Source organism: Thamnophis sirtalis, unplaced genomic scaffold, assembly GCF_051295495.1.
Source record: "Thamnophis sirtalis isolate CommonGarterSnake01/CBP01778 unplaced genomic scaffold, rThaSir2_p1.2 scaffold_15, whole genome shotgun sequence".
NCBI lineage: Eukaryota > Metazoa > Chordata > Lepidosauria > Squamata > Natricidae > Thamnophis > Thamnophis sirtalis.
In genome coordinates, this window is record NW_028261395.1 from 43,249,903 (window position 1) to 43,274,170 (window position 24,268).

At 44.9% G+C, this 24,268-nt stretch overlaps 1 protein-coding gene across 1 annotated transcript in view; it reads right to left on the bottom strand.

Annotated features, from left to right (window-relative positions):
* Nucleotides 1-24,268, bottom strand: part of ACAP3 (ArfGAP with coiled-coil, ankyrin repeat and PH domains 3) — a 120,007-nt gene that overhangs the window by 40,930 nt on the left and 54,809 nt on the right. Inside the window, exons 5-10 of the mRNA XM_087702522.1 lie at nt 17,952-18,010; nt 16,077-16,260; nt 14,552-14,596; nt 13,490-13,585; nt 11,234-11,308; nt 10,298-10,309 (exon numbers count right to left, since the gene is read on the bottom strand). Coding sequence (XP_087558648.1) covers nt 10,298-10,309; nt 11,234-11,308; nt 13,490-13,585; nt 14,552-14,596; nt 16,077-16,260; nt 17,952-18,010 — 471 coding nt within the window. The remainder of the gene's footprint in view (nt 1-10,297; nt 10,310-11,233; nt 11,309-13,489; nt 13,586-14,551; nt 14,597-16,076; nt 16,261-17,951; nt 18,011-24,268) is intronic.

Below are 24,268 nucleotides of genomic sequence, written 5' to 3' on the forward strand. Positions count from 1 at the left end.
ACGGAGTGACAGCCCGAAAACCACCCCGTCCCAGTTTATGCCCAGCCTGTGAGAAGCCTCATCAACGACAGTGACGGCCGGAGCCCATCTCTGTGGCTGCTACCATGCGCACAAGTCACAGGTAGAGCGACGCGGCGTAACTGAGCTTTTCTGAAAATTTATCCATCCAGATCTAGAGCAGTCGGCTGCTGGTTTTGTGAATTTTTAAAATCCCTTTTCTCGTTCCAATTTGAACCAAATTGCAAAGCAAACCCGATTTGATTCGGGGGTTTAAAAACCCACAGGCCCATCCTGGCAAAATGTCCAAATTGCTTTAAAGTGCTCTGTTTAATTCGATTTGGGGTGGGGTTTTTTTATCATGGAAACTGACACATTGGCTGCTTCCTCTGTTTCCCCATCTTGACTGGCAAGAATGCCCATCAGAGCCATTATCTGAAAGCACCAGGGGGCTGTCTTTTAACTCCTCCCACCACCCAAATGCAACATAAGGTAAGGGTAAAAATTCCCCTCACATATATGTGCTAATCGTTCCCGACTCTAGGGAGCATCTCTGTTTCAAAGCCGAAGAGCCAGCGCTGTCCGAAGACGTCTCCGTGGTCATGTGGCTGGCATGACTCAACGTCCTGTCCCCTTCCCACCAAAGGTGGTTCCTATTTTTCTATCCATGGATAGATGGATGGATGGATTGGATTGGATAAGTTAGTTAGATAGATAGATGGATGGATGGATGGATGGATGGATGGATGGATGGATGGATGGATTGGATTGGATAAGATAGATAGATGGATGGATGGAGAATTGTGTCACACAAGAATTGTGTGAAGCACCCCTATTGTGAGTCTTTTTTTCCTACTGTGTCATTAAATCACACGCACTAAACACCCCATTTTCCAGCCGTTTCCACTGCCTTTATTTTCAGGTTTGAATTTATATAACAGTCTAGCATAGAGAAGGGTGGGTTTTTTTTCCTTCTCCCCCCCAACAATATTGGACAATTGTTTCTATGGAAACCTCAAATGCCAACGCAAAGAAATAGCAAATTCTAAGAGAGCGAACAGAGGATGGCGATGATACAAAATTTAAGGAGAGGAGGTTCCTTTTCCACCAAAAGTGGTTCCTATTTTTCTACTTGCATTTTTTTTTTGGGAAATATATTTTATTCAATTTTCACATTCCATTTGCAATCATTTATATACAGGGTATTTACTATAAGAAAAGAAAAAAAAAGAAAAAGGGAATAAAACGAACAAGTAAAAAGGAAACACAACTCATCATTCACAACCCCACCTAACCCTTGCGTCCTCCATACACCCCATCTACCCCCTCCAACTTTCCTTTCTCCCTCTAACACTCCCCTCCTACTTCCCTTTCCCCTCAAGCCTTCCTTCTCCCCTTACTCCCCAGACACCCTCCTTACATTCCCCTTACTCCTTACATTCCCCTTACTCCTTCCTTACTCCTCCCTCTTCCTTCCCTCTACCTCCCTCCTTGGTGTATGCCTTTATTCGAGTGTTGTTTGATCTGATAAAAGTAAAGTAAACCAAGGAAAATAATAATAATAATAATAATAATAAAAAAAAGGAACCACCGTATATAAATACATTCTTGTTCTTATTAAAACTATATTAACACCCCCCCACCCCACCCCCCACAATCCCCATCCCTAATCCTCCGACTTCCCAGGGTCCACACCTGGCACTACCTTCTATCTAAGATATCTTGTATACATATGGATTAAAAAATAAAAGTAATATATCAAAAAAAAAAAAAAAAGAAAAGCAGAGAAAGAAAAAAAAAGGAAAAAAAGAAAAGAGAAAAGAGAAAAAAGAAAAAAAGAAACCACTCTTTGTGTTGATCTCAGCCCCCCATCTTTATCTATGCTTAAATAGTATAAATCATTCTATCTATATTTTATTCTCATCTCTTACTTCTTTGCTATTTACCCCGACCTTCTGTAGACTCTCCCGTTCCCTTCCTAAACCTCATGATCCCTTCCAGTAAGATTTAAGCAGCGTAGTTTATGCCATATATTCAAATATAACTTTACAGACAAGTAATCAAACTTTCCCATCTAGTAAAATTTAAACAACGTAAATGATCTTTCTTTACCCCTTTTTCAAACAGTAATTCAAAATAATCTAACCCGATTTCCCCTTCTTAGTAAAGTTAAGCAGCGTAGATCAGATATTACTTTACACAGGAATCAATTTCTGTAATTCCAACCGACTTCCCCTTCTAATAGAATTTAAATAACTTAGTTCATTCCACATGTATTTTACCCTCATCCCCCACTTGTCTGATATTTACCACTATCAAATTTATACTACCATTTGTTTAAAATATAACTCAGAGCGATTTGTAGCATGAATCCTTCCACATATTCCAATAATACTTTCAGCAAAATTCAGTTAACCTTCTATTTTAAGGTAGTCGCTTCTAACAAAGTTTAAACAACATAAATCATTCCACATTCTTTTTACAGTTATCTTAAGATAATCCCAAGCGGCTTCCTGTTCTAATAAGCTTTAAACAACGTAAATTTTGCCCTCATCCCTTGCTTGTCTAATATTTATCACAAATAACGTAGTACTACCATTTGTTTAAAATATAACTCAGAGCGATTTGTAGCATGAATCATTCCACATATTCCATTAATACTTTCAGCAAGATTCAGTTAACCTTCTATTTTAAGGTAGTCGCTTCTAACAAAGTTTAAACAACATAAATCATTCCACATTCTTTTTACAGTTATCTTAAGATAATCCCAAGCGGCTTCCTGTTCTAATAAGCTTTAAACAACGTAAATTTTGCCCTCATCCCTTGCTTGTCTGATATTTACCACAAATAACGTAGTTCATTCCACATGCATTTTACCCTCATCTCTTGCTTGTCTAATATTTACCACTATCAAATTTATACTAGCGTTTATTTGAAAAATAACTCAGAACTATTACAACCAACTTTCCCTTCAAATAAAAGTTAAGTAGCATGGATCATATTCAAATAATGCTTTCAGCAAGAGTCAGTTAACCTTCTATTTTAAAATAGTCCCATCTAACAAAGTTTAAACAACATAAATCATTCCGCATTCTTTTAACCACTATCAGATTTATGCTAACGTTACTTTAGAATCTAGCTCAAAGTAGTTTCACCCAGCTTTCCCCTTCTGATAAAAATTAGTCCACTTTTTCTACCGGAGAGAGGTCTCAAACCCCCATTCAGTCCTCAACTTTAGGAAGTCTTTTGAAGTATCTAAATTCTCGATCTGCGTTCTTCTGCTTCTCCGAGGGAGGAGGGGCTACCCCCTCCATCTTGCAGCCGCATGGCCAGCCGTTTGCTTTCTCCTTCCGCTTGTCTCTCCTCTCTTCCAAGCGCGGCAGGAAGTCCCGCCTTCAGAATCCTACAATAGAAATCTTGAGCCTCCGAAACAGAGTTAAGACGAAATCTTTGATTCTCAAATGTAACCGTGATGCCGGCAGGGGCCTCCCATCTGTATCGAATCTGTTGACTCCTAAGCTCTTTAGTTAAAAAGGCGTAGTCCCTTCTTGCTCTCAACATTTGGAAAGGTATATCTTTGAAGACAATCACGTCCTGGTCATCAACTCGGAGACTGTTATTATGAAACTTTTGCACAATCGCGTTTCTAGATTCTTTTGTAGAGAAATGTATAATTATGTCCCTCGGGAGCTGTCGCTGTTCCGCTATCAATGAGTTCTGGCGATAGATTTTCCGAATCTGCCAATCAAAGTTAAGTCCCGGGCCTCCCAGCGCATGGCTGAAGGCTTCAGCAAATGTCTGTTTCAAATTCTCCTGCTCCTTTTCACGGAATCCTCTGACTCTTATTGAAAATGCCTTCCTATCAAAATTTAGCGTCATAAGCTGTTCTTCGTTATTTCTAATTTTTTCTTGTAAAATTTGAATATTGGTAGTCAAATCAAAATTAGCCTTCTCCAGACTTTCCAATTTGTTCTCTATTTCAGCAGAGTAATCTGACAGGGCAGACACGGCTGCAAACGTATTCGCCTTCATTTGATTAACTTTAGATTTTAGATCCTCATAAAGTTGCAATACAAATTCCTTAAGTTCTTGCTTAAGGGCATTAAATATTTTAAAGAGATATTCCTGTGTTAAAACTTCTCCAGTAGAGGGCGTAGGAGACAAAGCTGTGTTTCCAAAAAAGATTGTTTAAATTCTTTAGACACATTTGTAGCAAGACGTTTCTTTGATCTGGGTGCCATAATAGATAAACAAGTAAGCAGTGCTTCGCTCCCCTCTATTTCCAAAGAAAAAGAGTTTATTTTGTTAAGGAGCGGTCTGCAGGAAGATAAGCCCGGCTAAGTACATCCAGTAATCATCCACGGAGAGAAATCGCCATTTTAAAGTCTATTTAAACAAAGAAGTCTTTAAGACAAATGGTGCTGGTATTTAAGATAGTAATAAAAGCATAAATCTCACAGGGTGGTACCCTCCCGTATCAACTCTAGCTTGAAAAAAAACTTTGTTTTGTCCTGGGGGGGCTAGCCTGTCTGGGGCTGCCAAAAAAAAAAAAGGCAGCTGAGAGGAACTGGCCGGAGATAAAGGCTCCGCTTCGGCTGGATCTAATCTCTTCCACAGCCAAAAAAAGAAAAAGGCTGTGGCTTACGAATAGACCCTAACCTACGGAGCTATCCTCCCTGCCCCTTTCTTAGCCAAAAAGGGGTGCTATCTATGATCTTATTTAGATATACAGACCAGATCTCTGAGGAGGCTCGGTGGAGCCCTCCTCGGCAACAGGCCACGCCCACAGGAAGTCTACTTGCATTTTTTTTACGTGCTTTCAGACTGCTAGGTTGGCAGAAGCTGGGACAAGTCATGGGAGCTCCCTCCGTTACGCGGCGCTAGGGATTCGAACCACTGAACTACCACCATTTCTGATCGACAAGCTCAACGTCTTAGCCACTGAGCCATCGCGTCCCTTGACATAATACACCATCCTTTTGACTTCTGCAGGGATGATCAGAGGCAGACCAGCTCACACCCAACATGGTGAAATGGGAGGAACTGGGGAGGCCCAGTGCCTTAAGCAAGCAAAGGTGGCATCCAGAAGAAACCTTGGCTTGGTGGGACTAGGTCTCAACACAAGTTTCCCCGCATCAAAGATTGCCAAATCCAAAGACGCGCTCACCTTCTTTTTAAGTGGCATCCTGAACCAGACCTCAGGAAAGGCCCACCTCTGCTTTCCTCACCTGCTCAAAGGATGTTTTCCGAGCCCCCCTCCAATTTATAAAGGGGGGAAGGGATGCCCCAACCTTGCTCAATTGTATTAATGCCCCTTCTGTCGTTCTGAATCCAAATCACGTCCTAGAATCTGCTGTTTTTGCAGCTCCAGCCGGAGACGCCAATCCTTTCCGGCCTCCTCCTCCTCCTCCCAACTCCAAGAAATGCTGTTCTCCTCCCCCCCCCACCACCACCATTCTGAGATGCTGCTCTCCCCCCACTCTCTCCCTTTCCCTTACCAGAACATACTCCAGCCGTCCAAAAATCTTCATGATGCCCCTTTCGTGCCATGTGGCTGGGCTCCACCAAGCGTAGAAGCCGTCACACTCCCAGCAGGTAATTCTACATGGCGTTATTAAGTGAGGAGGGGGTTTTCTCCTGCCTCCTGCTCCGTCCACCCAACCCTCAGCACACACGCTGCCTGGGCTGAAAATCTTTCTTATGTTGCTGCTATTATTGGTTATTATTATTTTGTGGTTAATCTATGGTGAGACTCACAGCCTTTGGGGCTGTTTGGTAGCTCAACAGCTTGAATCCTAACAAGGACCTAGGAACTGTTAAGGTAACGTCGAAGGATATAAGCTGTTCCAAGTAGGGTGGTTTTTTATAGAGTCAGAATGTTCAAGTCTGATAAATTTAAAATTTCCAAATAGCGAGGTGGTATTATTATTATTATTCTACAATTGTATCACAGGGGCCAGTTGTTTCGCCGGATTTGGCATTGGTTACTAGTCGGGCCCCACCCAGGGCCTAGGACGTCGTAACGTATTTTCGTAATATGCGTGCAGATCCAAGCAGTGCGGCTTTTTGCATTTGACTGATGGTGATTTTGTCAATTTTTAACTGTTTTAAATGTATTCCAGTGCTTTTGGAATAGCACCCAGTGTGCCAATTACCACTGGAATTACCACTGCTGGTTTGTGCCATAGTCGTTGAATTTCGATTTTTAAGTCCTGGTATCTTGCGATTTTTTCATGTTCCTTCTCGGCGACCCTGCTATCACCTGGTATTGCGATGTCTATGATTGTGACCTTATTTTCTCAACCAGTGTGATGTCTGGTGTATTATGCGCCAGTATTTTGTCCGTTTGTATGCGAAAATCCCACAAGATCTTGACCCATCTGATTTTCGGTGACTTTTTCAGGCTTATGTTCCCATCAGTTTGTTGCTGTTTTAATATGATACCTTTTGCACAAATTCCAGTGGATCATTTGTGCTACTGAATTGTGCCGTAATTTATAATCAGTCTGCGTGATTTTTTTACAGCAGCTGAGTATGTGATCAACAGTTTCATCAGCTTCTTTGCAAAGTCTGCATTTGGCATCATCAGAGGATTTTTCGATTTTGGCCTTAATGGCATTTGTGCGGATAGCTTGTTCTTCCGCAGCCAGGATTAGTGACTTTGTTTTCTTTCTTTAATGTACCTGCAGTTAACCATAACCAAGTTTTTCACTGTCCACTTTATCTTTTACTTTTTCCAGAAATTGGCCATGCAATGCTTTGTTCTGCCAACTCTCCATTCTTGATTTTATCACATCTTTTCTGTATTCTTGTTTCGTTGGGCCTTCAGTAGATTTTTGTTCTTTACTTCGATTAATAGATGTTCTTGACTTTCTTTTAAATAATCAGCCAGTGCATGTTTTTCTTCTTCAACTATTTGCTTCACTTGTAATAATCCTCTGCCACCTGATTTTCGGGGCAGGTACAGTCTATCAGTATCACCATGTGGATGTAAACTGTAGTGCATTGTCATTAGTTTCCTGGTTTTTCGGGCCAAAATGTCCATTCAGCTTGTGTCCAGTTAACTATACCAGCTGTGTATCTTATAACTGGTATTGCCCAGGTATTTATGACCTTGATTGTATTTCCACCATTCAATTTAGATTTCAAAATTTTCCTAACTCTGTTCGTTTATTATTATAACTCTGTTGTTGTTGTTGATGTTGTTGTTGTTGTTATTATTATTATCATTATCATTATTATATTTTCCCACTCCCCTTGCTCAAAGACTCACCCGCTAGGTCCTGTCAGTGCAAGAGACGCTGGGAGAGTGAACCCAAGTGCAGAGCTGGCCTGAGGACCACCTGCCCATCCGTCCGTCCCCCCTCGATCCTCCCCCCCCAGGGCCCACGGCTTCTCTTTCAGAATCAATCAGCTTAGTGCATGAGCTCATTTCCATACAGCTGTCGCCTCTGGATGGAAGTGGGGAAAGCAGCGAAGGCAGAGAGAGGACAGAGCCTACACACCATGAAAATCTATATCTATCTATCTATCTATCTATCTATCTATCTATCTATCTATCTATCATCTATCTATCTATCTATCTATCTATTTATCTATCTATCTATCATCTATCTATCTATCTTATCCAATCCAATCCATCCATCCATCCATCTATTTTAACCCATACAATCCATCCATCCATCCGTCCATCCATATATCTATCTTATCCTATCCAATCCACCCACCCACCCACCCACCCACCCACCCACCCACCCACCCACCCATCCATATCCATCCATCCATCCATCCATCCATCCATCCATCCATCCATCCATCCATCCATCTTATCTTATCCTATCCATCCATCCATCCTATCCTATCCTATCCTATCCAATCCATCCATCCTATCTTATCGTATCTTATCTTATCCTATTCTGTCCTGTCCTGCCCTATCCATCCATCCATCTTATCCTATCCTATCCTATCCTATCCTATCCTATCCTATCCTATCCTATCCTATCCTATCCTATCCTATCCCTCCCTCCCTCCCTCCCTCCATCCTATCCATCCATCCATCCATCCATCCATCCATCCATCCTATCCATCCATCCATCCATCCATCCATCCATCCATCTATCCTATCCTATCTAATCCATCCACCTATCTTGTGAGTCCCTTGGACTGCAAGGCAATCCCATCGGTCACCTAATGAGAAGGAAGAAGGACTCCCTGGAGAAGAGCCTCATGCTGGGAATGATGGAGGGCAAAAGAAGAAGAAGGGTATGACAGAGAAGGAGGTGGCTGGATGGAGTCACCGAAGCAGTCGGTGTGAGCTTCAATGGACTCCAGGGTTGCGATGGGTCGACTAACAACAACAATAATCTTCTATCTATCTATCTATCTATCTATCTATCTATCTATCTATCTATCTATCTATCTATCTATCATCTATCTATCTATCTATCTATCTATCTATCTATCTATCTATCTATCATCTATCTATCCTGCGAGTCCCTTGGACTGCAAGGCCATCCAACCGGTCAGTCCTAGAGGAAATCAACCCTGACTGCTTTTTAGAAGGCCGGATCCTGAAGAGGAAATTCAAAATGCTTTGGCCACCTAATGAGAAGGAAGAAGGACTCCCTGGAGAAGAGCCTCATGCTGGGAACGATGGAGGGCAAAAGAAGAAGGGGACGATGGAGAAGGAGGTGCTGGAGGGAGTCACTGAAGCAGTCAGCGTGAGCTTCAATGGACTCCAGAGGATGGTAGAGGACAGGAAGGCCTGGAGGGACGTGGTCCATGAGGTGACTAAATTTATCCATTTTTCCGAGCTCACAAATATACTAAACCCGTGATGGCAAACCTGTGGCATGCAGAGCCCTCTCTGCGGGCAGGCGAGCCATGCGCATGTGCGTGTGCCTCATGCTGGCCAGCTGATTTTCAGGTCTCTGCCATGCATGCGCAGGGGTCGGGGTGCATGCAGGAGATGTGCATTTATGAGTGGGGGAGTGTGTGTGGCGGGGGTGCGTCCATTTTTGGTCCCAGGAGGTTGCAGGGAGGCCTGCTAGGTCCAAAACAGGATGCGCCCCCCTGCAGGTGCATGTGCAGGGGGGGCAGAGCGCATGGTGGGGTGTCGCGCATGCATTGCATTATGGGTGTGGGCATGCATCCGTGTGTGCTGTCACACATGCATGCGCTTTCGGCATGCAACGACAAAATCATTAGACACTACTGCACTAAACAGTAAGGAGGACACATACATCTCCCCCCACCCAAGGACCAGGGGAGACATGATAACAGTCTTCCGATATCTCAGGGGCTGCCCCAAAGAAGAGGGAGTCAAGCTATTCTCCAAAGCACCTGAGGGCAGGACAAGAAGCAATGGGTGGAAACTAATCAAGGAGAGAAGCAACCTAGAACTAAGAAATTTCCCGACAGTGAGAACAATTAATTAGTGGAACAGAATTTGCCTCCAGAAGTTGTGAATGCTCCAACACTGGAAGTCTTTAAGAAGAAATTGAACAACGCTTTGTCTGAAGTGGTGTAGGTCTTCCTGCCTAAGCAGGAGGTTGGACTAGAAGACCTCCAAGGACCCTTCCAACTCTGTTATTCTATTCTATTCCCTAAACCAGAGGTCGGCAAACTTAAACACTCAAAGAGCCATTTGGACCCGTTTCCCACAGAAAAGAAAACACCGGGAGCCACAAAGGTCCTAACCAGAAGCCCCCTCTTCAATTCTGGGGCTGCTGACTGGAAGTTCAGTTCCCCCACCATAGAGTCTCCTCCTCCTAGCGTGGCGTACTTTTTCCTCTACCTGTCATAACCGGAAGCCCTATCAATTGTGGAGACAACTGGAAAACCCTCCCCTTGCCATAGAGTCTTCTCCTGGCGCACTGTGCTTCTCTCTCCCCACCCTCCCCCCCCACCGGAAGCTCCTCTCAAAATTGTGGCGCCAACCAGTGAGGGAGCCGCAGCAGAGGGAGGAAAGAGCCACATGCGGATCCAGAGCCGCAGTTTGCTGACCCCTGCCCTAAACTGACTGCACAATGCTAACCAACACCAACCACTACTGTTGTGGTGACGCCGTGGTGCCAATGCTACGGCGTTTTGTTTAAATGACCCGATTGAGGCTGTTCTTTTGAATTGGTCTCAAGTCATTCAATGAACCTCCACCGCTAAGCTGGGGCAACTGTTGTTCAACCCCGAAACCAGCATCTGACCAAAGGCAGAACAGGACAAAGAATATGAGGTGTTTTCGACCCCCAAAAAATAAGTCCCACAAGCCAAACCAACAGAGAACAGTTAACTTGGTACTCACCTGTAGAAGAGTCTGGGTGGGAACATTGAAGAGGAGGGAAGGGGGGGGAAAAAAAGAAAATAAATCAGCGTTATTGGAAACTGCTTGTCTGTTTAAAAAAAAAAAAAAAACAAGGACGCAAAGGTGAATATTTAGGCCCAAACCTTGTGGACTTCAATGCCCAGAATTCCCCAGCCAGCCATGCAAGGAGAATTCTGGGAGTTGAAGTCCACAGGTCTTAAAGTTGTCAAGCTTCTGTATAAAGTACTGACTGGGGTATGTAGAAAAACAGCAAAAATTATTATATCATTTGGGTGGGGATTTCTGTCCATTTCTTCACCCCAAGTATTAGATCCCTTGTTTAAAAGGGAATTCTAATCCAGAGAGAACTTCTAGTTCAGGAGAGATAGCATCCAAAAATAAATCAGAGTTCGAGGCAAAGTATTGTTCAAAGTTCCAATTTATGAAGAGAGCCATGTTGGCACAGCTGGGAAAAGCCGAATCTGAAGGCTTCCCGTTTTCCCACCCAGTTGAAAGTTCAAGATCCTGCCCCCCACACCCACAAGTCCATCACATAGTCCAATCTTCCAATGCCATACTGGCAGCTTCCACCCATCCAGTTCTGGCCAGGTGCAAAGACAAAGGATGACCTTGGCTTTCTACAAGGAATGTTGTTATGGCTACATAGCATCTAACTCCGTACAATCCCATTTTCCCACAATAGAAAATGGATAGTAGAATAAATAGAAAGTGTGGCAGGCCTGAGATCCAAAAGAAAAGATGGCTGCAGGCCTAACACCGATTTTCCTACCCAAGCATGATCCGATCTCTCTAATCAGATGCCTGGGCCTGAGACAAGAGGAGCCAAGCAGAGTTTTTATGTCATGCTTGGCTGCATTTCTTTGAGGCACCGGGCTGATTATTCTTGAAAGCAGGATGCTGCATCTCCACACTCACCCGTTGCTGAATAAGGGCGTGTTTATGCTCCATTTCCCTCTTCTCCACAGCCGAGTCGATCACCAACTGGTCCAGCTTCAAGGGGAGGAACGAGAAGAGACGTTAAGGCAAAGGCCACAGGCTTATTTTCTGAGCTCTCGGTTTCCCTCTCTGAGGCCAAGAGGGGACTATCTTTTACCCCAATGGCCACATGAGACCACATGGTGGGGAAGGCTAAAAGTCACATAGGTAGGGGCTGGCCCAAAGCATACCCTTTTTCCCTCTCTCTCTGTGTCCTCAGGCAGTAGAGTGTAGGGAAAGAAGAAGGAAGGAAGGAAGGAAGGAAGGAAGGAAGGAAGGAAGGAAGGAAGGAAGGAAGGAAGGAAGGAAAGGAAAGGAAAATTGGGCCAAGACAACTCGTAGGGAAGGAAGGAAGGACAGAAGGAAGGAAGAAAGGAAGGAAGGAAGAAAAGAAAATTGAGTCAAGACAACTCATTGCAAAGGAAGGAAGGAAGGAAGGAAGGAAGGAAGGAAGGAAGGAAGGAAGGAAGGAAGGAAGGAAGGAAGGAAGGATGGAAGGAAGGAAGGTAGGTAGGTAGGTAGGTAGGTAGGTAAGAAAGAAAATTGGGCCAAGACACCACATAGGGAAGGAAGGAAAGAAGGAAAGAAAGAAGGAAGGAAGGAAGGAAGGAAGGAAGGAAGGAAGGAAGGAAGGAAGGAAAGAAAATTGAGTCAAGATAACTCATAGCAAACAAAGGAAGGAAGGAAGGAAAGAAAGAAAGAAAGAAAGAAAGAAAGAAAGAAAGAAAGAAAGATTCGACCAAGACAACTCATAGGGAAGGAAGGAAGGAAAGAAAGAAAGAAGGAAGGAAGGAAAGAAAGAAAGAAAGAAAGAAAGAAAGAAAGAAAGAAAGAAAGAAAGAAAGAAAGAAAGAAAATAAATACTCAAACTCAAACCAATATCTGGAAAATAGACCAAGTGCCACAATTTATTTTAGGCATATTTGCATCACAAACCATCCATCTGTCAGAAAGTTTAGATTCTAGTCCTCATGATTCAGAACCAAGAGATGATTTGAGAGAAAAAAAAACAACCAACTTATTAACATTGAGTGGATCTCCCCACCCCCTTAAGTCTACTGAAAGATGCTTCCATTTAATTAAACTGTGCCAGGAGCCAAGTGAAATGCATGCCAATTAGCTTAGCTGTCCTTTGGGTGACCCCCAAAGATCACCAGCAATCCAGGAACCCTATCAGCGGCTGCCAAGGAAAAACTACCAGGCCATCTTGCTCAAGATTTCTTGGTGTCTTCTCTTGAACTCAGGTGAGGAACATGAGTCCGTCTCAAGAGGTCTGGAGCTGAAGGCTCAACAACCAATGAACAAAAGGGCTGAGCTGTGCGATTTTGTGAATCCCCCTAATGTTCTTTCCTTCCACAACTCTCATTTGGTCTTTGTTCCCTTCACCCTTCTCCCACTTTTATTCCTCCCCATCTTCTTTCTTTCCCTGGCTTTGGTTTTCTACAATCAATCAATCAATCTCTCTCTCTCTCTCTCTCTCTCTCTCTCTCTCTCTCCTTCTCTCTCTCTGTCTGTCTGTCTGTCTCTCTGTGTGTGTGTCTCTCCTTCTCTCTCTCTCTCTCTCTCTCTCTGTGTGTGTCTCTCCTTCTCTCTCTCTCTCTCTATCTCTTTGTCTTTCTCTCTCTGTATCTCTCCTTCACTCTCTCTCTGTCTCTTCTTTTCTCTCTCTGTCTCTGTCTCTCTCTGTGTCTCTCCTTCTCTCTCTCTCTCTCTCTCTCTCTCTCTCTCTGTGTGTCTCTCCTTCTCTCTGTGTCTCTCCTTCACTCTCTCTCTCTCTGGCTCTCCTTCTCTCTCTCTGTCTCTCTCTCCCTCTGTGTCTCTCCTCTCTCTCTCTCTGTCTCTTCTGTGTGTGTGTCTCTCTCTCTCTCTGTCTCTCTCTCTCTGTGTGTGTGTCTCTTCTGTGTGTGTGTCCTTCTCTCTCTCTCTCTCTGTCTCTCTCTCTCTGTCTGTCTCCTCTGTGTGTGTGTCTCTCTTTCTCTCTCTCTCTCTCTCTCTCTCTCTGTGTCTCTTCTGTGTGTGTGTGTGTGTGTCTCCTTCTCTTTCTCTCTCTGTCTCTCTCTCAGTCTCTGTCTTTCTCTCTCTCTCTTTCTCTGTGTGTCTCTCTATGTGTGTCTTTCTTTCCTTTCTTCTCTCTGTCTGTCTGTCTCTCTCTCTCTCACACACACACACAGACACGACACTCCATTGCTTCCTCACCTCAGTGGCTAGTTTCTTCATGTACGGGTCCAGTTCGTGGAGGAGGCTGTATCCTTGCTGGAAAAAGGTGTATTGGGCGTGCATAAAGGAGAGCATCTGGAAGGAAGACAGAAAGTCCTTTCACGACCCAACTCCCACGTCACCTGTGGCCCTTTGGGGACCCTTCTGTGTACCTGAGACCTTCTCTGTATATGGAAGAAACAAAGAGGCCTCTTCCAAGATGGATCAAAAGAGGCATTCCCTTCCTCTGCCTGATGGGGGTGATGGGGAGGGAAACCTCTCTCTTAAAATGAGGCTGAAAGAAGATTCCCCTCCAGGACAGTGGGGGAGAAGACAACCCAAAACATTCTCTCCTGCGTGTGAAGGAGAAATTTAACCTGCTTTACAACATCTTGTGGCCCACCAGCAGCCAGCAGAACTGGCAGCAGATTAGGACAGTGAGGAGGTTGGGGAGGAAGATGGGCCAGTCCTGGAGTCTGGGGAAGGCTCAAATGAGGGCTCTGTGTCGGAGGCAGAGATGGGGCCAGGGCCGTCTGACAGTTATCAGCTGCCTTCAGAGTCAGACATCAGTGAAGCAGAAGAACAGCTGGAGCCTGTTCCCAGTGTGCTCATGCGCAGAGTTGCCAGACGAAGGGAACAGCTAAGGAACAGGGGTCGACTTGGGAGTAAGGCCACAGGTGGACTGTGAACAGCCCCTCCTGGAGAAAATAAAAGAGGCGCGAAAAGGGAGTGGAGTTTGCAGGAGGCCATTCGTTCATTCCTGCATTCTTGCCAAGTATGGCGGCGGCGTCTGAAAGATATCAGCCTGGCCGCTCTCCAAGCCTGATAACGATCAGGTCATTGTGAACTATCTCGAAAGACTGTGGGAGAGGGAAGACTTGGCTGGAGAGAAATTCACTGTCAATTAAATAAAAGGGGTTTATCGGGCGAGGACTCGGCTTCGTGCTGCTGGGGAAGCCTAGGTCAGAACCCCTCCCCACTGACCAACCCTTCATCATCATTTGTTAGCTTAGTTGTGGGGCTGGGAAGCAAGAAGGATGAAGAAATTAATAAAATCCTTACGGCGTCCAGAATTTCAAATTTCTTCTTCGCCTGGAGAACGTTGATCTATAACAAACGAGAAAACAGGGGAAGCTAAATTTCACGACTAACAAAATCTGAAATAAATATGGATGGATCCCTCCATAAAATTAAAACATTCTAATTAACATGAAAACCACTTCAAGGTTTTCACTGTACAATCTTGGATGCTCGTAATAAACAGAACAGGAAGAGGCAAAGGTGACAGAATCTACACGAACATTTTAGGGCCAGGTTCCTAGGACTCCTGGCTTTGTAGAACTGTGAAGATGTGGGGGGGGAGAAACATATTCCCACCCCAAGAAGACTATAAAGTATGGCCAAAGTCTTTGAGTTTCCTCTTCAGGATCTGGGCTTCTAAAGAGCAGTCAGGGTGGATCTCCTCTAGGAACCGACTGGTTGGATCATCTGGCAGTCCAAGGGACTTGCAGGAGATAGATAGATAGATAGATAGATAGATAGATAGATAGATAGATAGATAGATAGATAGATAGATAGATAGATAGATGATTGATAGATAGATAGATAGATAGATGATAGATAGATAGATAGATAGATAGATAGATAGATAGATGATAGATAGATAGATAGATAGATAGATAGATAGATAGATAGATAGATAGATAGATAGATAGATAGATATAGTAGTACAGGGCGGGGCATAACCTTTTCCTAGGGGGTCACAGCAAGATCGACAGCAGTTTACAACTTCCGCGACACCTCATTTTAAAGCCCATAAAAAACTGAATTGAATGAGCTATTAAATGTTAAATTTGCTTTAAGAATGGCTGGAAAATTCGATTCGGAAGAACAAAGGATCATTGACAGAATAAAATGCATTGCCTTTCGAGAGGCTCGCGATGCTGGAGCGACGTTTGGGGCAATGACGTCTGGCCGGGAAATTCGCCAGATCTCAATCCGGCAGAGAACATTGGGGCCATAATTAAGGATGAAGTGGAAGCTCTGATGATTCAGGAGCAAGGTCAAAATCGATATTCGGTTGAAACTTTGAGAATGAATTTGGAAACTGTGTTGAAAAATCTGGAAAATCGAACGGAACTGTTTGAAGATTTGTTGTGTTCTTATCCACCTCGTTTGAATGCTGTTCGAAGGGCTAATGGTGGTCATACTGACTATTAAATCGTGTCAATAAACTCAGTTTTTGATGGGCTTTCGAATGGTGTATGAATTATTTGTGTTGTTATTACAAGTGTTGCTGTGACCCCCTAGGAAAAGGTTATGCCCCGCCCTGTAGTTGGGAAGTTGTGTCCAACCCATCGTGACCCCATGGACCATGTTCCTCCAGGCCTTCCTGTCCTCTATCATCCTCTGGAGTCCATTGAAGCTGGGATGTGGGGGCAGGGCTTCGGGAAGCCAAAAATGGCTGTATTTGGTGTATAAGACGCACCAACATTTCCACGCTCTTTTAGGGGAGAGGACGGAGGTGCGTCTTATACTCTGAAAATACAGTAATTCTAGGAAGCCGCCTTAAAAAAAGCTCACCTACCTGCAAGACGTAATCCAGGGCCAAGTGCCTGAAACATTTCCTGGTGATCGTCAGCGTGCCAGTGGCCTCTTCTACTTCGTGGGGCTTGTGCCGTGGGGCTTGTGCGTTCTTGACCAACGCAATCTCCATGTCTTCTCGGACTTTGTCGAACTGTTTTTTGGTCTCCTTGAACTTGCGGACATCCCTGCCAAGCGAAGCAGGGTGGCGGGCGTTAGCTTCGTCGACTTCAGCAGCCCGCTCAACATCAAAAAATGGCCAAGTTGGACTTCGTTGGGTATGTCCAACCATTGACAACTTTCGGATGGGTGGACTTGCACTCCCAGAATTCCGCAGCCGACCAGGCTGGCTGGGGAATTCTGGGAGTGGAAGTCCAGGGGTTTTAATGTTGCCAAGATTGCACAACGTTGGTCTATACTGCCATCACAAGATCTGCTTAATGCCAGCGCATCGGATAAGGGCTGCCTTTACTAGAGGATCCAACTTTCCAAAAATACTAAACATTTCCTAAGCAAAGGTGAAAAACATTACAACTGGCCCTCTCCTTATGACCACAACGGACTCCAAAATCTCCTTGGCTTTAAGCATGTTGGGTGTCTTTGCCCCGTTTTACGACCTTTCTTGCCACCGCTGTTAAGTGAATCACAGCCGTTGCGAAGTTAGCAACACGATGGTTGAAGGAATTTGGTTTTCCCCCCTTGGCTTTGCTCACCAAAATATCAGGGGGAAAAAACCTGATCCCAGGGACACTGCAACCGTCATAAATATGAGTCATATATATATATATATATATATATATATATATATATATATATATATATATATATATATATATATATATATATATATATATATATATATATATATATATACACACACACACACACATAGTGTCACAACCCCTGGTATGCCCCAATTATGGGAGGAAGCTAATTGCTTCCATTCTCTGTCAATCGGCTCGTTTTTTATATATATATAAAAAAATTGCTTATTATTTATGCATCTTTCAGGGCAAATATAGGAATATGTATGTATGTATGTATGTATGTATGTATGTATGCATGCTGATAAGGGAGGAGAGCTTGTGGCTTAGAGGTTAATACAACTGCCTAATATTTAAAAACAGCCCAAGTTCGAATCCCAGCAAGGGTATGGCTAGCTGATGAAAGCTAAATAGCTTGAAATAGATCTATAATAGTCACCCTTCATTTATTTATCAGCAAAAATGCAACACACACACACACACACACACACACACACACACACACACACACTAAGCAATAATGAAATGCAGTGCATGTAAGCACTAGAGTGGAAGAGGGAGAAAATATTTTAAGTTCAAAACTAGCCATATTTTTCACTTTTGGAAAGGAAGGGAATCGTTGCATAGTCTTCTTTTTTTCCATGCAGTATCTTCAACACAACACTTGTACTAGCCCAGGGGTTGGCAAACTTAAACACTCAAAGAGCCGCAACGGTCCTAACTGGAAGCCCCCCCCCCAATTCAATTCTGGTGCTGACCGGATGTCCGGTTCCCTCACCACCACCATAGAGTCTCCTCCTGGCGCACCATGCTCCCCCCTACCCAAACTGGAAGATCCTCTCAAAATTGTGGCGCCAACCAGCGACAAGGAGCCGCAGCAGAGGGATGAAAGAGCCACATGCGGCTCCAGAGCCGTAGTTTGCCGACCCCTGCGCTAATCAAAGGAGGCATAAATCTGGGCCCAGGAAGGAAAGGAAGTTTGCACCAACTAATAATTCAGGTAATAAGCCATTGGCTCTTGATGGAGGAACAGAATCATAGAATCGCGAAAGGGAGGAAGGATCTAATTATTCTCCAGGAATTCAGAGCCCCGATAAGTAGAACCAAATACTCACTCTTTCACAAAGTTGTTCAGCTGTTGTCGGACAGACCTCTGAGCTTGATCGAAAAGGATCTAGAGACAGCGGGGGAAAGAGCAAGCAGAGAAGAGGGGTGAGGGAAAAGCATATAAGGCCATCAAAAAAGCATTTAACTCTGGATCGTTCCAGCAATCCAAAGGTTTTTAAACGGAAGACTCTTAACATAAGCCATTAGCTAAAACGCCAAAAGTTCCTGTTGGATCTAGTCCACAAGTGGGACAATCAATAGCAGTGCCCCGTTGTTTATTTCCCTGCATCATTATTTAAGAGATAGACTGCTTCTAAGCCTGGAGGTTCCAGACCCAACAGTCATTGTTGTGTCTTCCACAAGAGAACGCATGGAAAAGAAGGGGTCCCTTTTGTCCACCCCAAAATATACGACACCCCCGCTCCACTGGATTACTATTTTACAGATCTGTCTACTTATAAAAGGGACGAGGTGGCTCAGTGACTAAGACGCTAAGCTTGTCGATCAGAAAGGTCGGCAGTTCAGCAGTTCGAATCCTTAGCAGTGCATAACAGAGTGAGCTCCCGTGACTCGTCCCAGCTTCTGCCAACCTAGCAGTTCGAAAGCACGTAAAAAAAAATGCAAGTAGAAAAAATAGGGACCACCTTTGGTGGGAAGGGAACAGCTTTCCGTGCGCCTCTGGAGTTTAGTCATGCCAGCCACATGACCATGGAGACATCTTCGGACAGCGCTGGCTCTTTGGCTTTGAAACAGAGATGAGCACCGCCCCCTAGAGTTGGGAACGACTAGCACATATGTGCAAAAAGAACCTATACCTTTACCTACTTATAAAAAGGATAGGCTTCTGTTCTGTCTGGAAGGCAGCCAAACCACCTAATAAACCAACAGCCACCAATTAAAGTACCATTAAAAATAAAGTCGCTTTAAAGACGAAAATAAATCAAGAAACCAAGAGGGAGGGGGGGAAAAAAAACCAGTTGCATTCCCCACCTTTACCTATAGAGGGCGCCCTCACTCAACAGGCCAATATCTTTGCTGGCATCAATATGAAAACTTATGTCTAGCAGCTGCTTCTAATTTATTCAAATCGGCAATGATTGTGTATTAATACCTTTTCATTTACTTATTTGTCTTTACTATTCGACCATCAAACCTCTTCTCAGCATCTTAATATTCTAGGCGACTTCAAAATCTATTTACCCCATCCCGTCTTCTCCTGCTTCTTATATTAATATAAATGTTACTTTTTTTTTTTAATCTTTTATAAGAAGGTGGGAGCAGTTCTCCAGTTGTAAATTCCAACCAACCCCCCCCCCCAAGCCCCCACTTCAGATTTCTGGCTCCTGTCATTTTTTTCTGGCAAGAGGATCGAAGTGGTATCCCGTTGCCTTGTTCCAAGCTGTTCCTTTGGCAGCTAAGGGAATTCGTGTTGGCTTTCCATCCAAAAACACTGAAACCAGTCCTACTTTTTTTGAGACGAACTTGGCCGCAGAGGTGGTACCCGCACCAAGTTGTATCTGTGGGGTTCTTTTCTCCTCCCACAAATTCTTCTGACTTCTGAAAAATCCCCTGGGTGCACGCATACACTTTCCTGAAGCCCCTGGCATTCACATCCTCCACACTTGAAATAACATAAATGTTTGTTTATCCAAGTGTGGTTTTTCCTGCGATATTATTTGAAAAATCCTGCCAAAGGCAGACTTTTGCAAGCCAGCGGCCCTGGAAGCACCCATCAATCCTGCTGGCAAAAGGGTCCCCTTAGTCATCGCCCACCCTTGAAAGACTTTTTAGCTCCATCAGTGCCTTCGGGCCAAGGGGAATATCCTGTTTCCCAAAAAATAAGACCTCCCTGGATAATAAGCCCAATCGGGCTTTTGAACACATGCACTAAAATAAGCCCTCCTCCAAAAATAAGCCCTCCCTGAAAATATTACTGTTTGGGGACAGCCCGATAAAGGTTTTGGGCAGTTCATGAAAGTGTTTTGCAAAAACTGATTTTTTTAAAAAAAGTCCTATTTCCCATCCATTATACAAAGGTACAGATTCCCCTCGCACATATGTGCTAGTCGTTCCCGACTCTAGGGGGCGGTGCTCATCTCCCTTTCAAAGCCAAAGAGCCAGCGCTGTCCGAAGATGTCTCCGTGGTCATGTGGCCAGCATGACTCAATGCCGAAGGGGCACAGAACACTGTTACCTTCCCACCAAAGGTGGTCCCTATTTTTTCTACTTGCATTTTTACATGATTTGGCAGAAGCTACGACAAGTAACGGGGGATCACTCCGTTACGCGGCGCTAGGGATTCGAACTGCCGAGCTTTCTGATCGACAAGCTCAGCGTCTTAGCTATTGAGCCACCACGTCCCTCATCCATCATATAGATAACAACTATTTGAAAGATCATCTTTCAAACTTGGATAAGATCACCTACAAATAATTTGCAGAGGTTCAATGTTCATCCCCCCACTCCCCAAAAAAGAATTAAATATTTATATTTTAAAAGAACTTGGCTTCACCTTAAGGGGAAAAAAAACCCTCACAATTTTAAACTTCTCAAGTCGTTTTCTTGGCTTCCCAACTAGGCTTGGGAGTTTAATTGTATAAAATAAAAGTTTCCAGAAAGTCTGTCTCTTTCTGCCCACCCAGTTCCAAAGTAATCACCAAGATTTCAGGATGTGAATCACTCAGCAACTGGTCACTTAGGATGGAGATGTGCCTCTCCGATGAAGTCTCGGCTTCCAAGACCAGACCAGTTATAAAGTCAACCTAAGCCAGTCTTGCGGGGTGCGCCAAAATTTCAGGGTGGCATCACCCACACAACATTTTTCCAGTGGGGGTGCGTGTGAAAGTGGAACCAATTCACTAGAAAGCTTGCCGTTTTGGTTTTTTTTAAAACATCCCTCTTTATTTTGTAGAAGTAATGGTTCATCTTCCACGTTTTTTACATTCTTTTGGGAGTAGGTGTCCCCAGTGTTAGTGATTTTAGTTTTGGAAGAACAAGGAGCATACATTTCCTTCTGAGATGATGTCTCACACAGCATTGCTTCATTGCCTAAGTTGCAACAGTCCGTAAAGCTAGAAATGATCAATCTGTCTTCAGTAGTAGATGATTTTCTTATAGAAGCAGTGCATGTTTCTACTATCCGTCCCCTCAAGCCAAAGTTAAACTGGTCAGAGCTTCCTACTTTACTGTCTCAGCCAGGGAGGGGGGGGGAGTCCAACCTTGGCAACTTTAAGACTTGTGGACTTCAACTCCCAGAATTCTCCAGCTAACCGTTGCTCCCAGGGGAATTCTGAGAGTTGAAGTCCACAATTCTTAAAGTTGCCAAGGTTTGACACCTCTGGTCTAGGCCAGGAGTCGGCAACCTTAAACACTCGAAGAGCCACAGCGGTCCTAACCGGAAGCCCTGCTCCCCTCTGCTCAATTTTGGAGCCAACCGGAAGTCCGGTTCCCCCCCCACCATAGAGTCTCCTCCTAGCTCGTCCTTTTTCCTCTGCTGACCAGAAGTCCAGTTCCCCTCACCATAGAGTCTCCTCCTAGATCGTCCTTTTTCCTTTGCTGACCAGAAGTCCGGTTCCCTCACCATAGAGTCTCCTCCTAGGGTGGCATCCTTTCTCCTCTACCTGTTCTAACTGAAAGCCCTATCAATTCTGGAGTCGACCAGAAGTCTGGTTCCCCCACCATAGAGTCTCCTCCTAGCTCATCCTTTTTCCTCTGCTGACCAGAAGTCCGGTTTCCTCACCATAGAGTCTCCTCCTAGCTCGTCCTTTTTCCTCTGCTGACCAGAAGTCCGGTTCTCTCACCATAGAGTCTCCTCCTAGGGTGGCATCCTTTCTCCTCTACCTGTTCTAACTGAAAGCCCTATCAATTCTGGAGTCGACCAGAAGTCTGGTTCCCCCACCATAGAGTCTCCTCCTAGCTCGTCCTTTTTCCTCTGCTGACCAGAAGTCCGGTTTCCTCACCATAGAGTCTTCTCCTAGTTCGTCCTTTTTCCTCTGCTGACCAGAAGTCCGGTTCTCTCACCATAGAGTCTCCTCCTAGCTCATCCTTTTTCCTCTGCTGACCAGAAGTCCGGTTCTCTCACCATAGAGTCTCCTCCTAGCTCGTCCTTTTTCCTCTGCTGACCAGAAGTCCGGTTCCCTCACCATAGAGTCTCCTCCTAGCTCATTCTTTTTCCTCTGCTGACCAGAAGTCCGGTTCTCTCACCATAGAGTCTCCTCCTAGCTCATCCTTTTTCCTCTGCTGACCAGAAGTCCGGTTCCCTCACCATAGAGTCTCCTCCTAGCTCATCCTTTTTCCTCTGCTGACCAGAAGTCCGGTTCTCTCACCATAGAGTCTCCTCCTAGGGTGGCATCCTTTCTCCTCTACCTGTTCTAACTAAAAGCCCTATCAATTCTGGAGTCGACCAGAAGTCTGGTTCCCCCACCATAGAGTCTCCTCCTAGCTCGTCCTTTTTCCTCTGCTGACCAGAAGTCCGGTTCCCTCACCATAGAGTCTCCTCCTAGCACATAGTCCTTTTTCCTCTACCTGTCCTAACCGAAAGTCCTATCCATTGTGGAGCCGACTGGTGACAGGGAGCTGCAGCAGAAGGATGAAAGAGCCACATACAGCTCCAGAGCCATGGGTTGCCGACCCCTGGTCTAGGCTAAACTAGCTTATTTGTTGCTCTACTCTAGACTCTGGAAAGAGCCCGGAGCAACAAAGATGAATAAGGGACTGGAGGCTAAAATATATGAAGAACTTGTTGCAAGAAATGGGTATGTCTAGTTTAATGAAAAGAAGGACTAGGGAAGACATAATAGCAGTCTTCCAATATCTCAGGGGCTGCCCCAAAGAAGAGGGAGTCAAGCTATTCTCCAAAGCACCTGAAGGCAGGACAAGAAGCAATGGGTGGAAACTAATCAAGGAGAAAAGCAACTTAGAACTAAGGACGAATTTCCTGACAGTGAGAACAATTAACCAGTGGAACAACTTGCCTCCAGAAGCTGTACATGTTCCAACACTGGATGTTTTTAAGAAGATGTTTGATATCCATTTGTCTGAAAAGGTATAGGGTTTCCTGCCTAAGCAGGGGGGTTGGACTAGAAGACCTCCAAGGTCCCTTCCAACTGTTATTCTAGTCTATTCTTTGGCATGGCTGGCCTTTGCCCTTGAGGGAGGAGGAGGCCGGGATCTCCCGCAGCAGAGAAAACCCTGGTGGTCCCTTGCACTCACCCATGCACCCACATAACCCCCTGCGGGCGCCCAATCCCCCACCCTCCCTCCCTTCTGCTTCTGCATCTCCACTGTTGCCATGACAGATGCGCCGAACTCCTGGGGGAAGAATTTCCAACTCGGTTTTCCTCCCCGTCTGCAAGAGGAAACGGACGGCCAGAGCAGAAGAAAGAAAAAAAACAGGCCTGCAGAAATTTAAAAAAAAAATTGTTTTGCATTTCCTTCCCTTTTGGAATCTGCTGGAGGGAAGGAAAGCCCTTTTGCAGCCTTCTCTCTCTCTCTCTCTCAGGGACGAATTTCATGCCGGATTTCATGCCGTCTCTTCCTTGCCCTCAGCTTCTGCCTGTCTCCAGAGATTGATTTCAATCCATCAAGGGGGGGGGGGGAGAAACAACCACACACAAACACAGAGGGTTCTACTCTCCTACTCAGACCTCACAACCCCTGGGAGCAAAAAATCATCTCCTCCTCCTCCCCCTTCCCTCCCCAGAGCATCGTAATCCTTCCGAGTCGTCCACTCCCTCTGTCTGGAGTACGGCTGCTAGTAAGAGTTTTGGCCCGCCGGAGGCTAACTCAGCAACTTACAAGGAACCACGGCCGAGCCCTGCCCCGTGAACTAATGGGTGAGTTGCACACAAATGTACTTTGATGTTCCAGATGCAATACACGTTATGTCATTTTGTGCGGGAGGCTGGGTTTTTCCCCCCAAAGTAGATGTGATTTCCTCCCCTCCCTTTTCTCTTAAAAAGTGATGCATCCCTTAATCAGGGGATGATATCCCATGACATCAAGAGGGAGGGCCAATGGTGGGAGTATAAAATTTTAGCAACCGGTTCTCTGCCTGGTTCCCAACCCATTTCATTCCCACCCCGCTCCAGGGGAAGGATACTGCAAAATCCCCATTACCTCCCCACTCCAGGGGAAAGATACTGCAAAATCTCCATTCCCTCCCCACTCCTGGGGAAGGATACTGCAAAATCCCCATTCCAGGGGAAGGATACTGCAAAATCCCCATTCCCTCCCCACTCCTGGGGAAGGATACTGCAAAATCCCCATTCCAGGGGAAGGATACTGCAAAATCCCCATTCCCTCCCCACTCCAGGGGAAAGATACT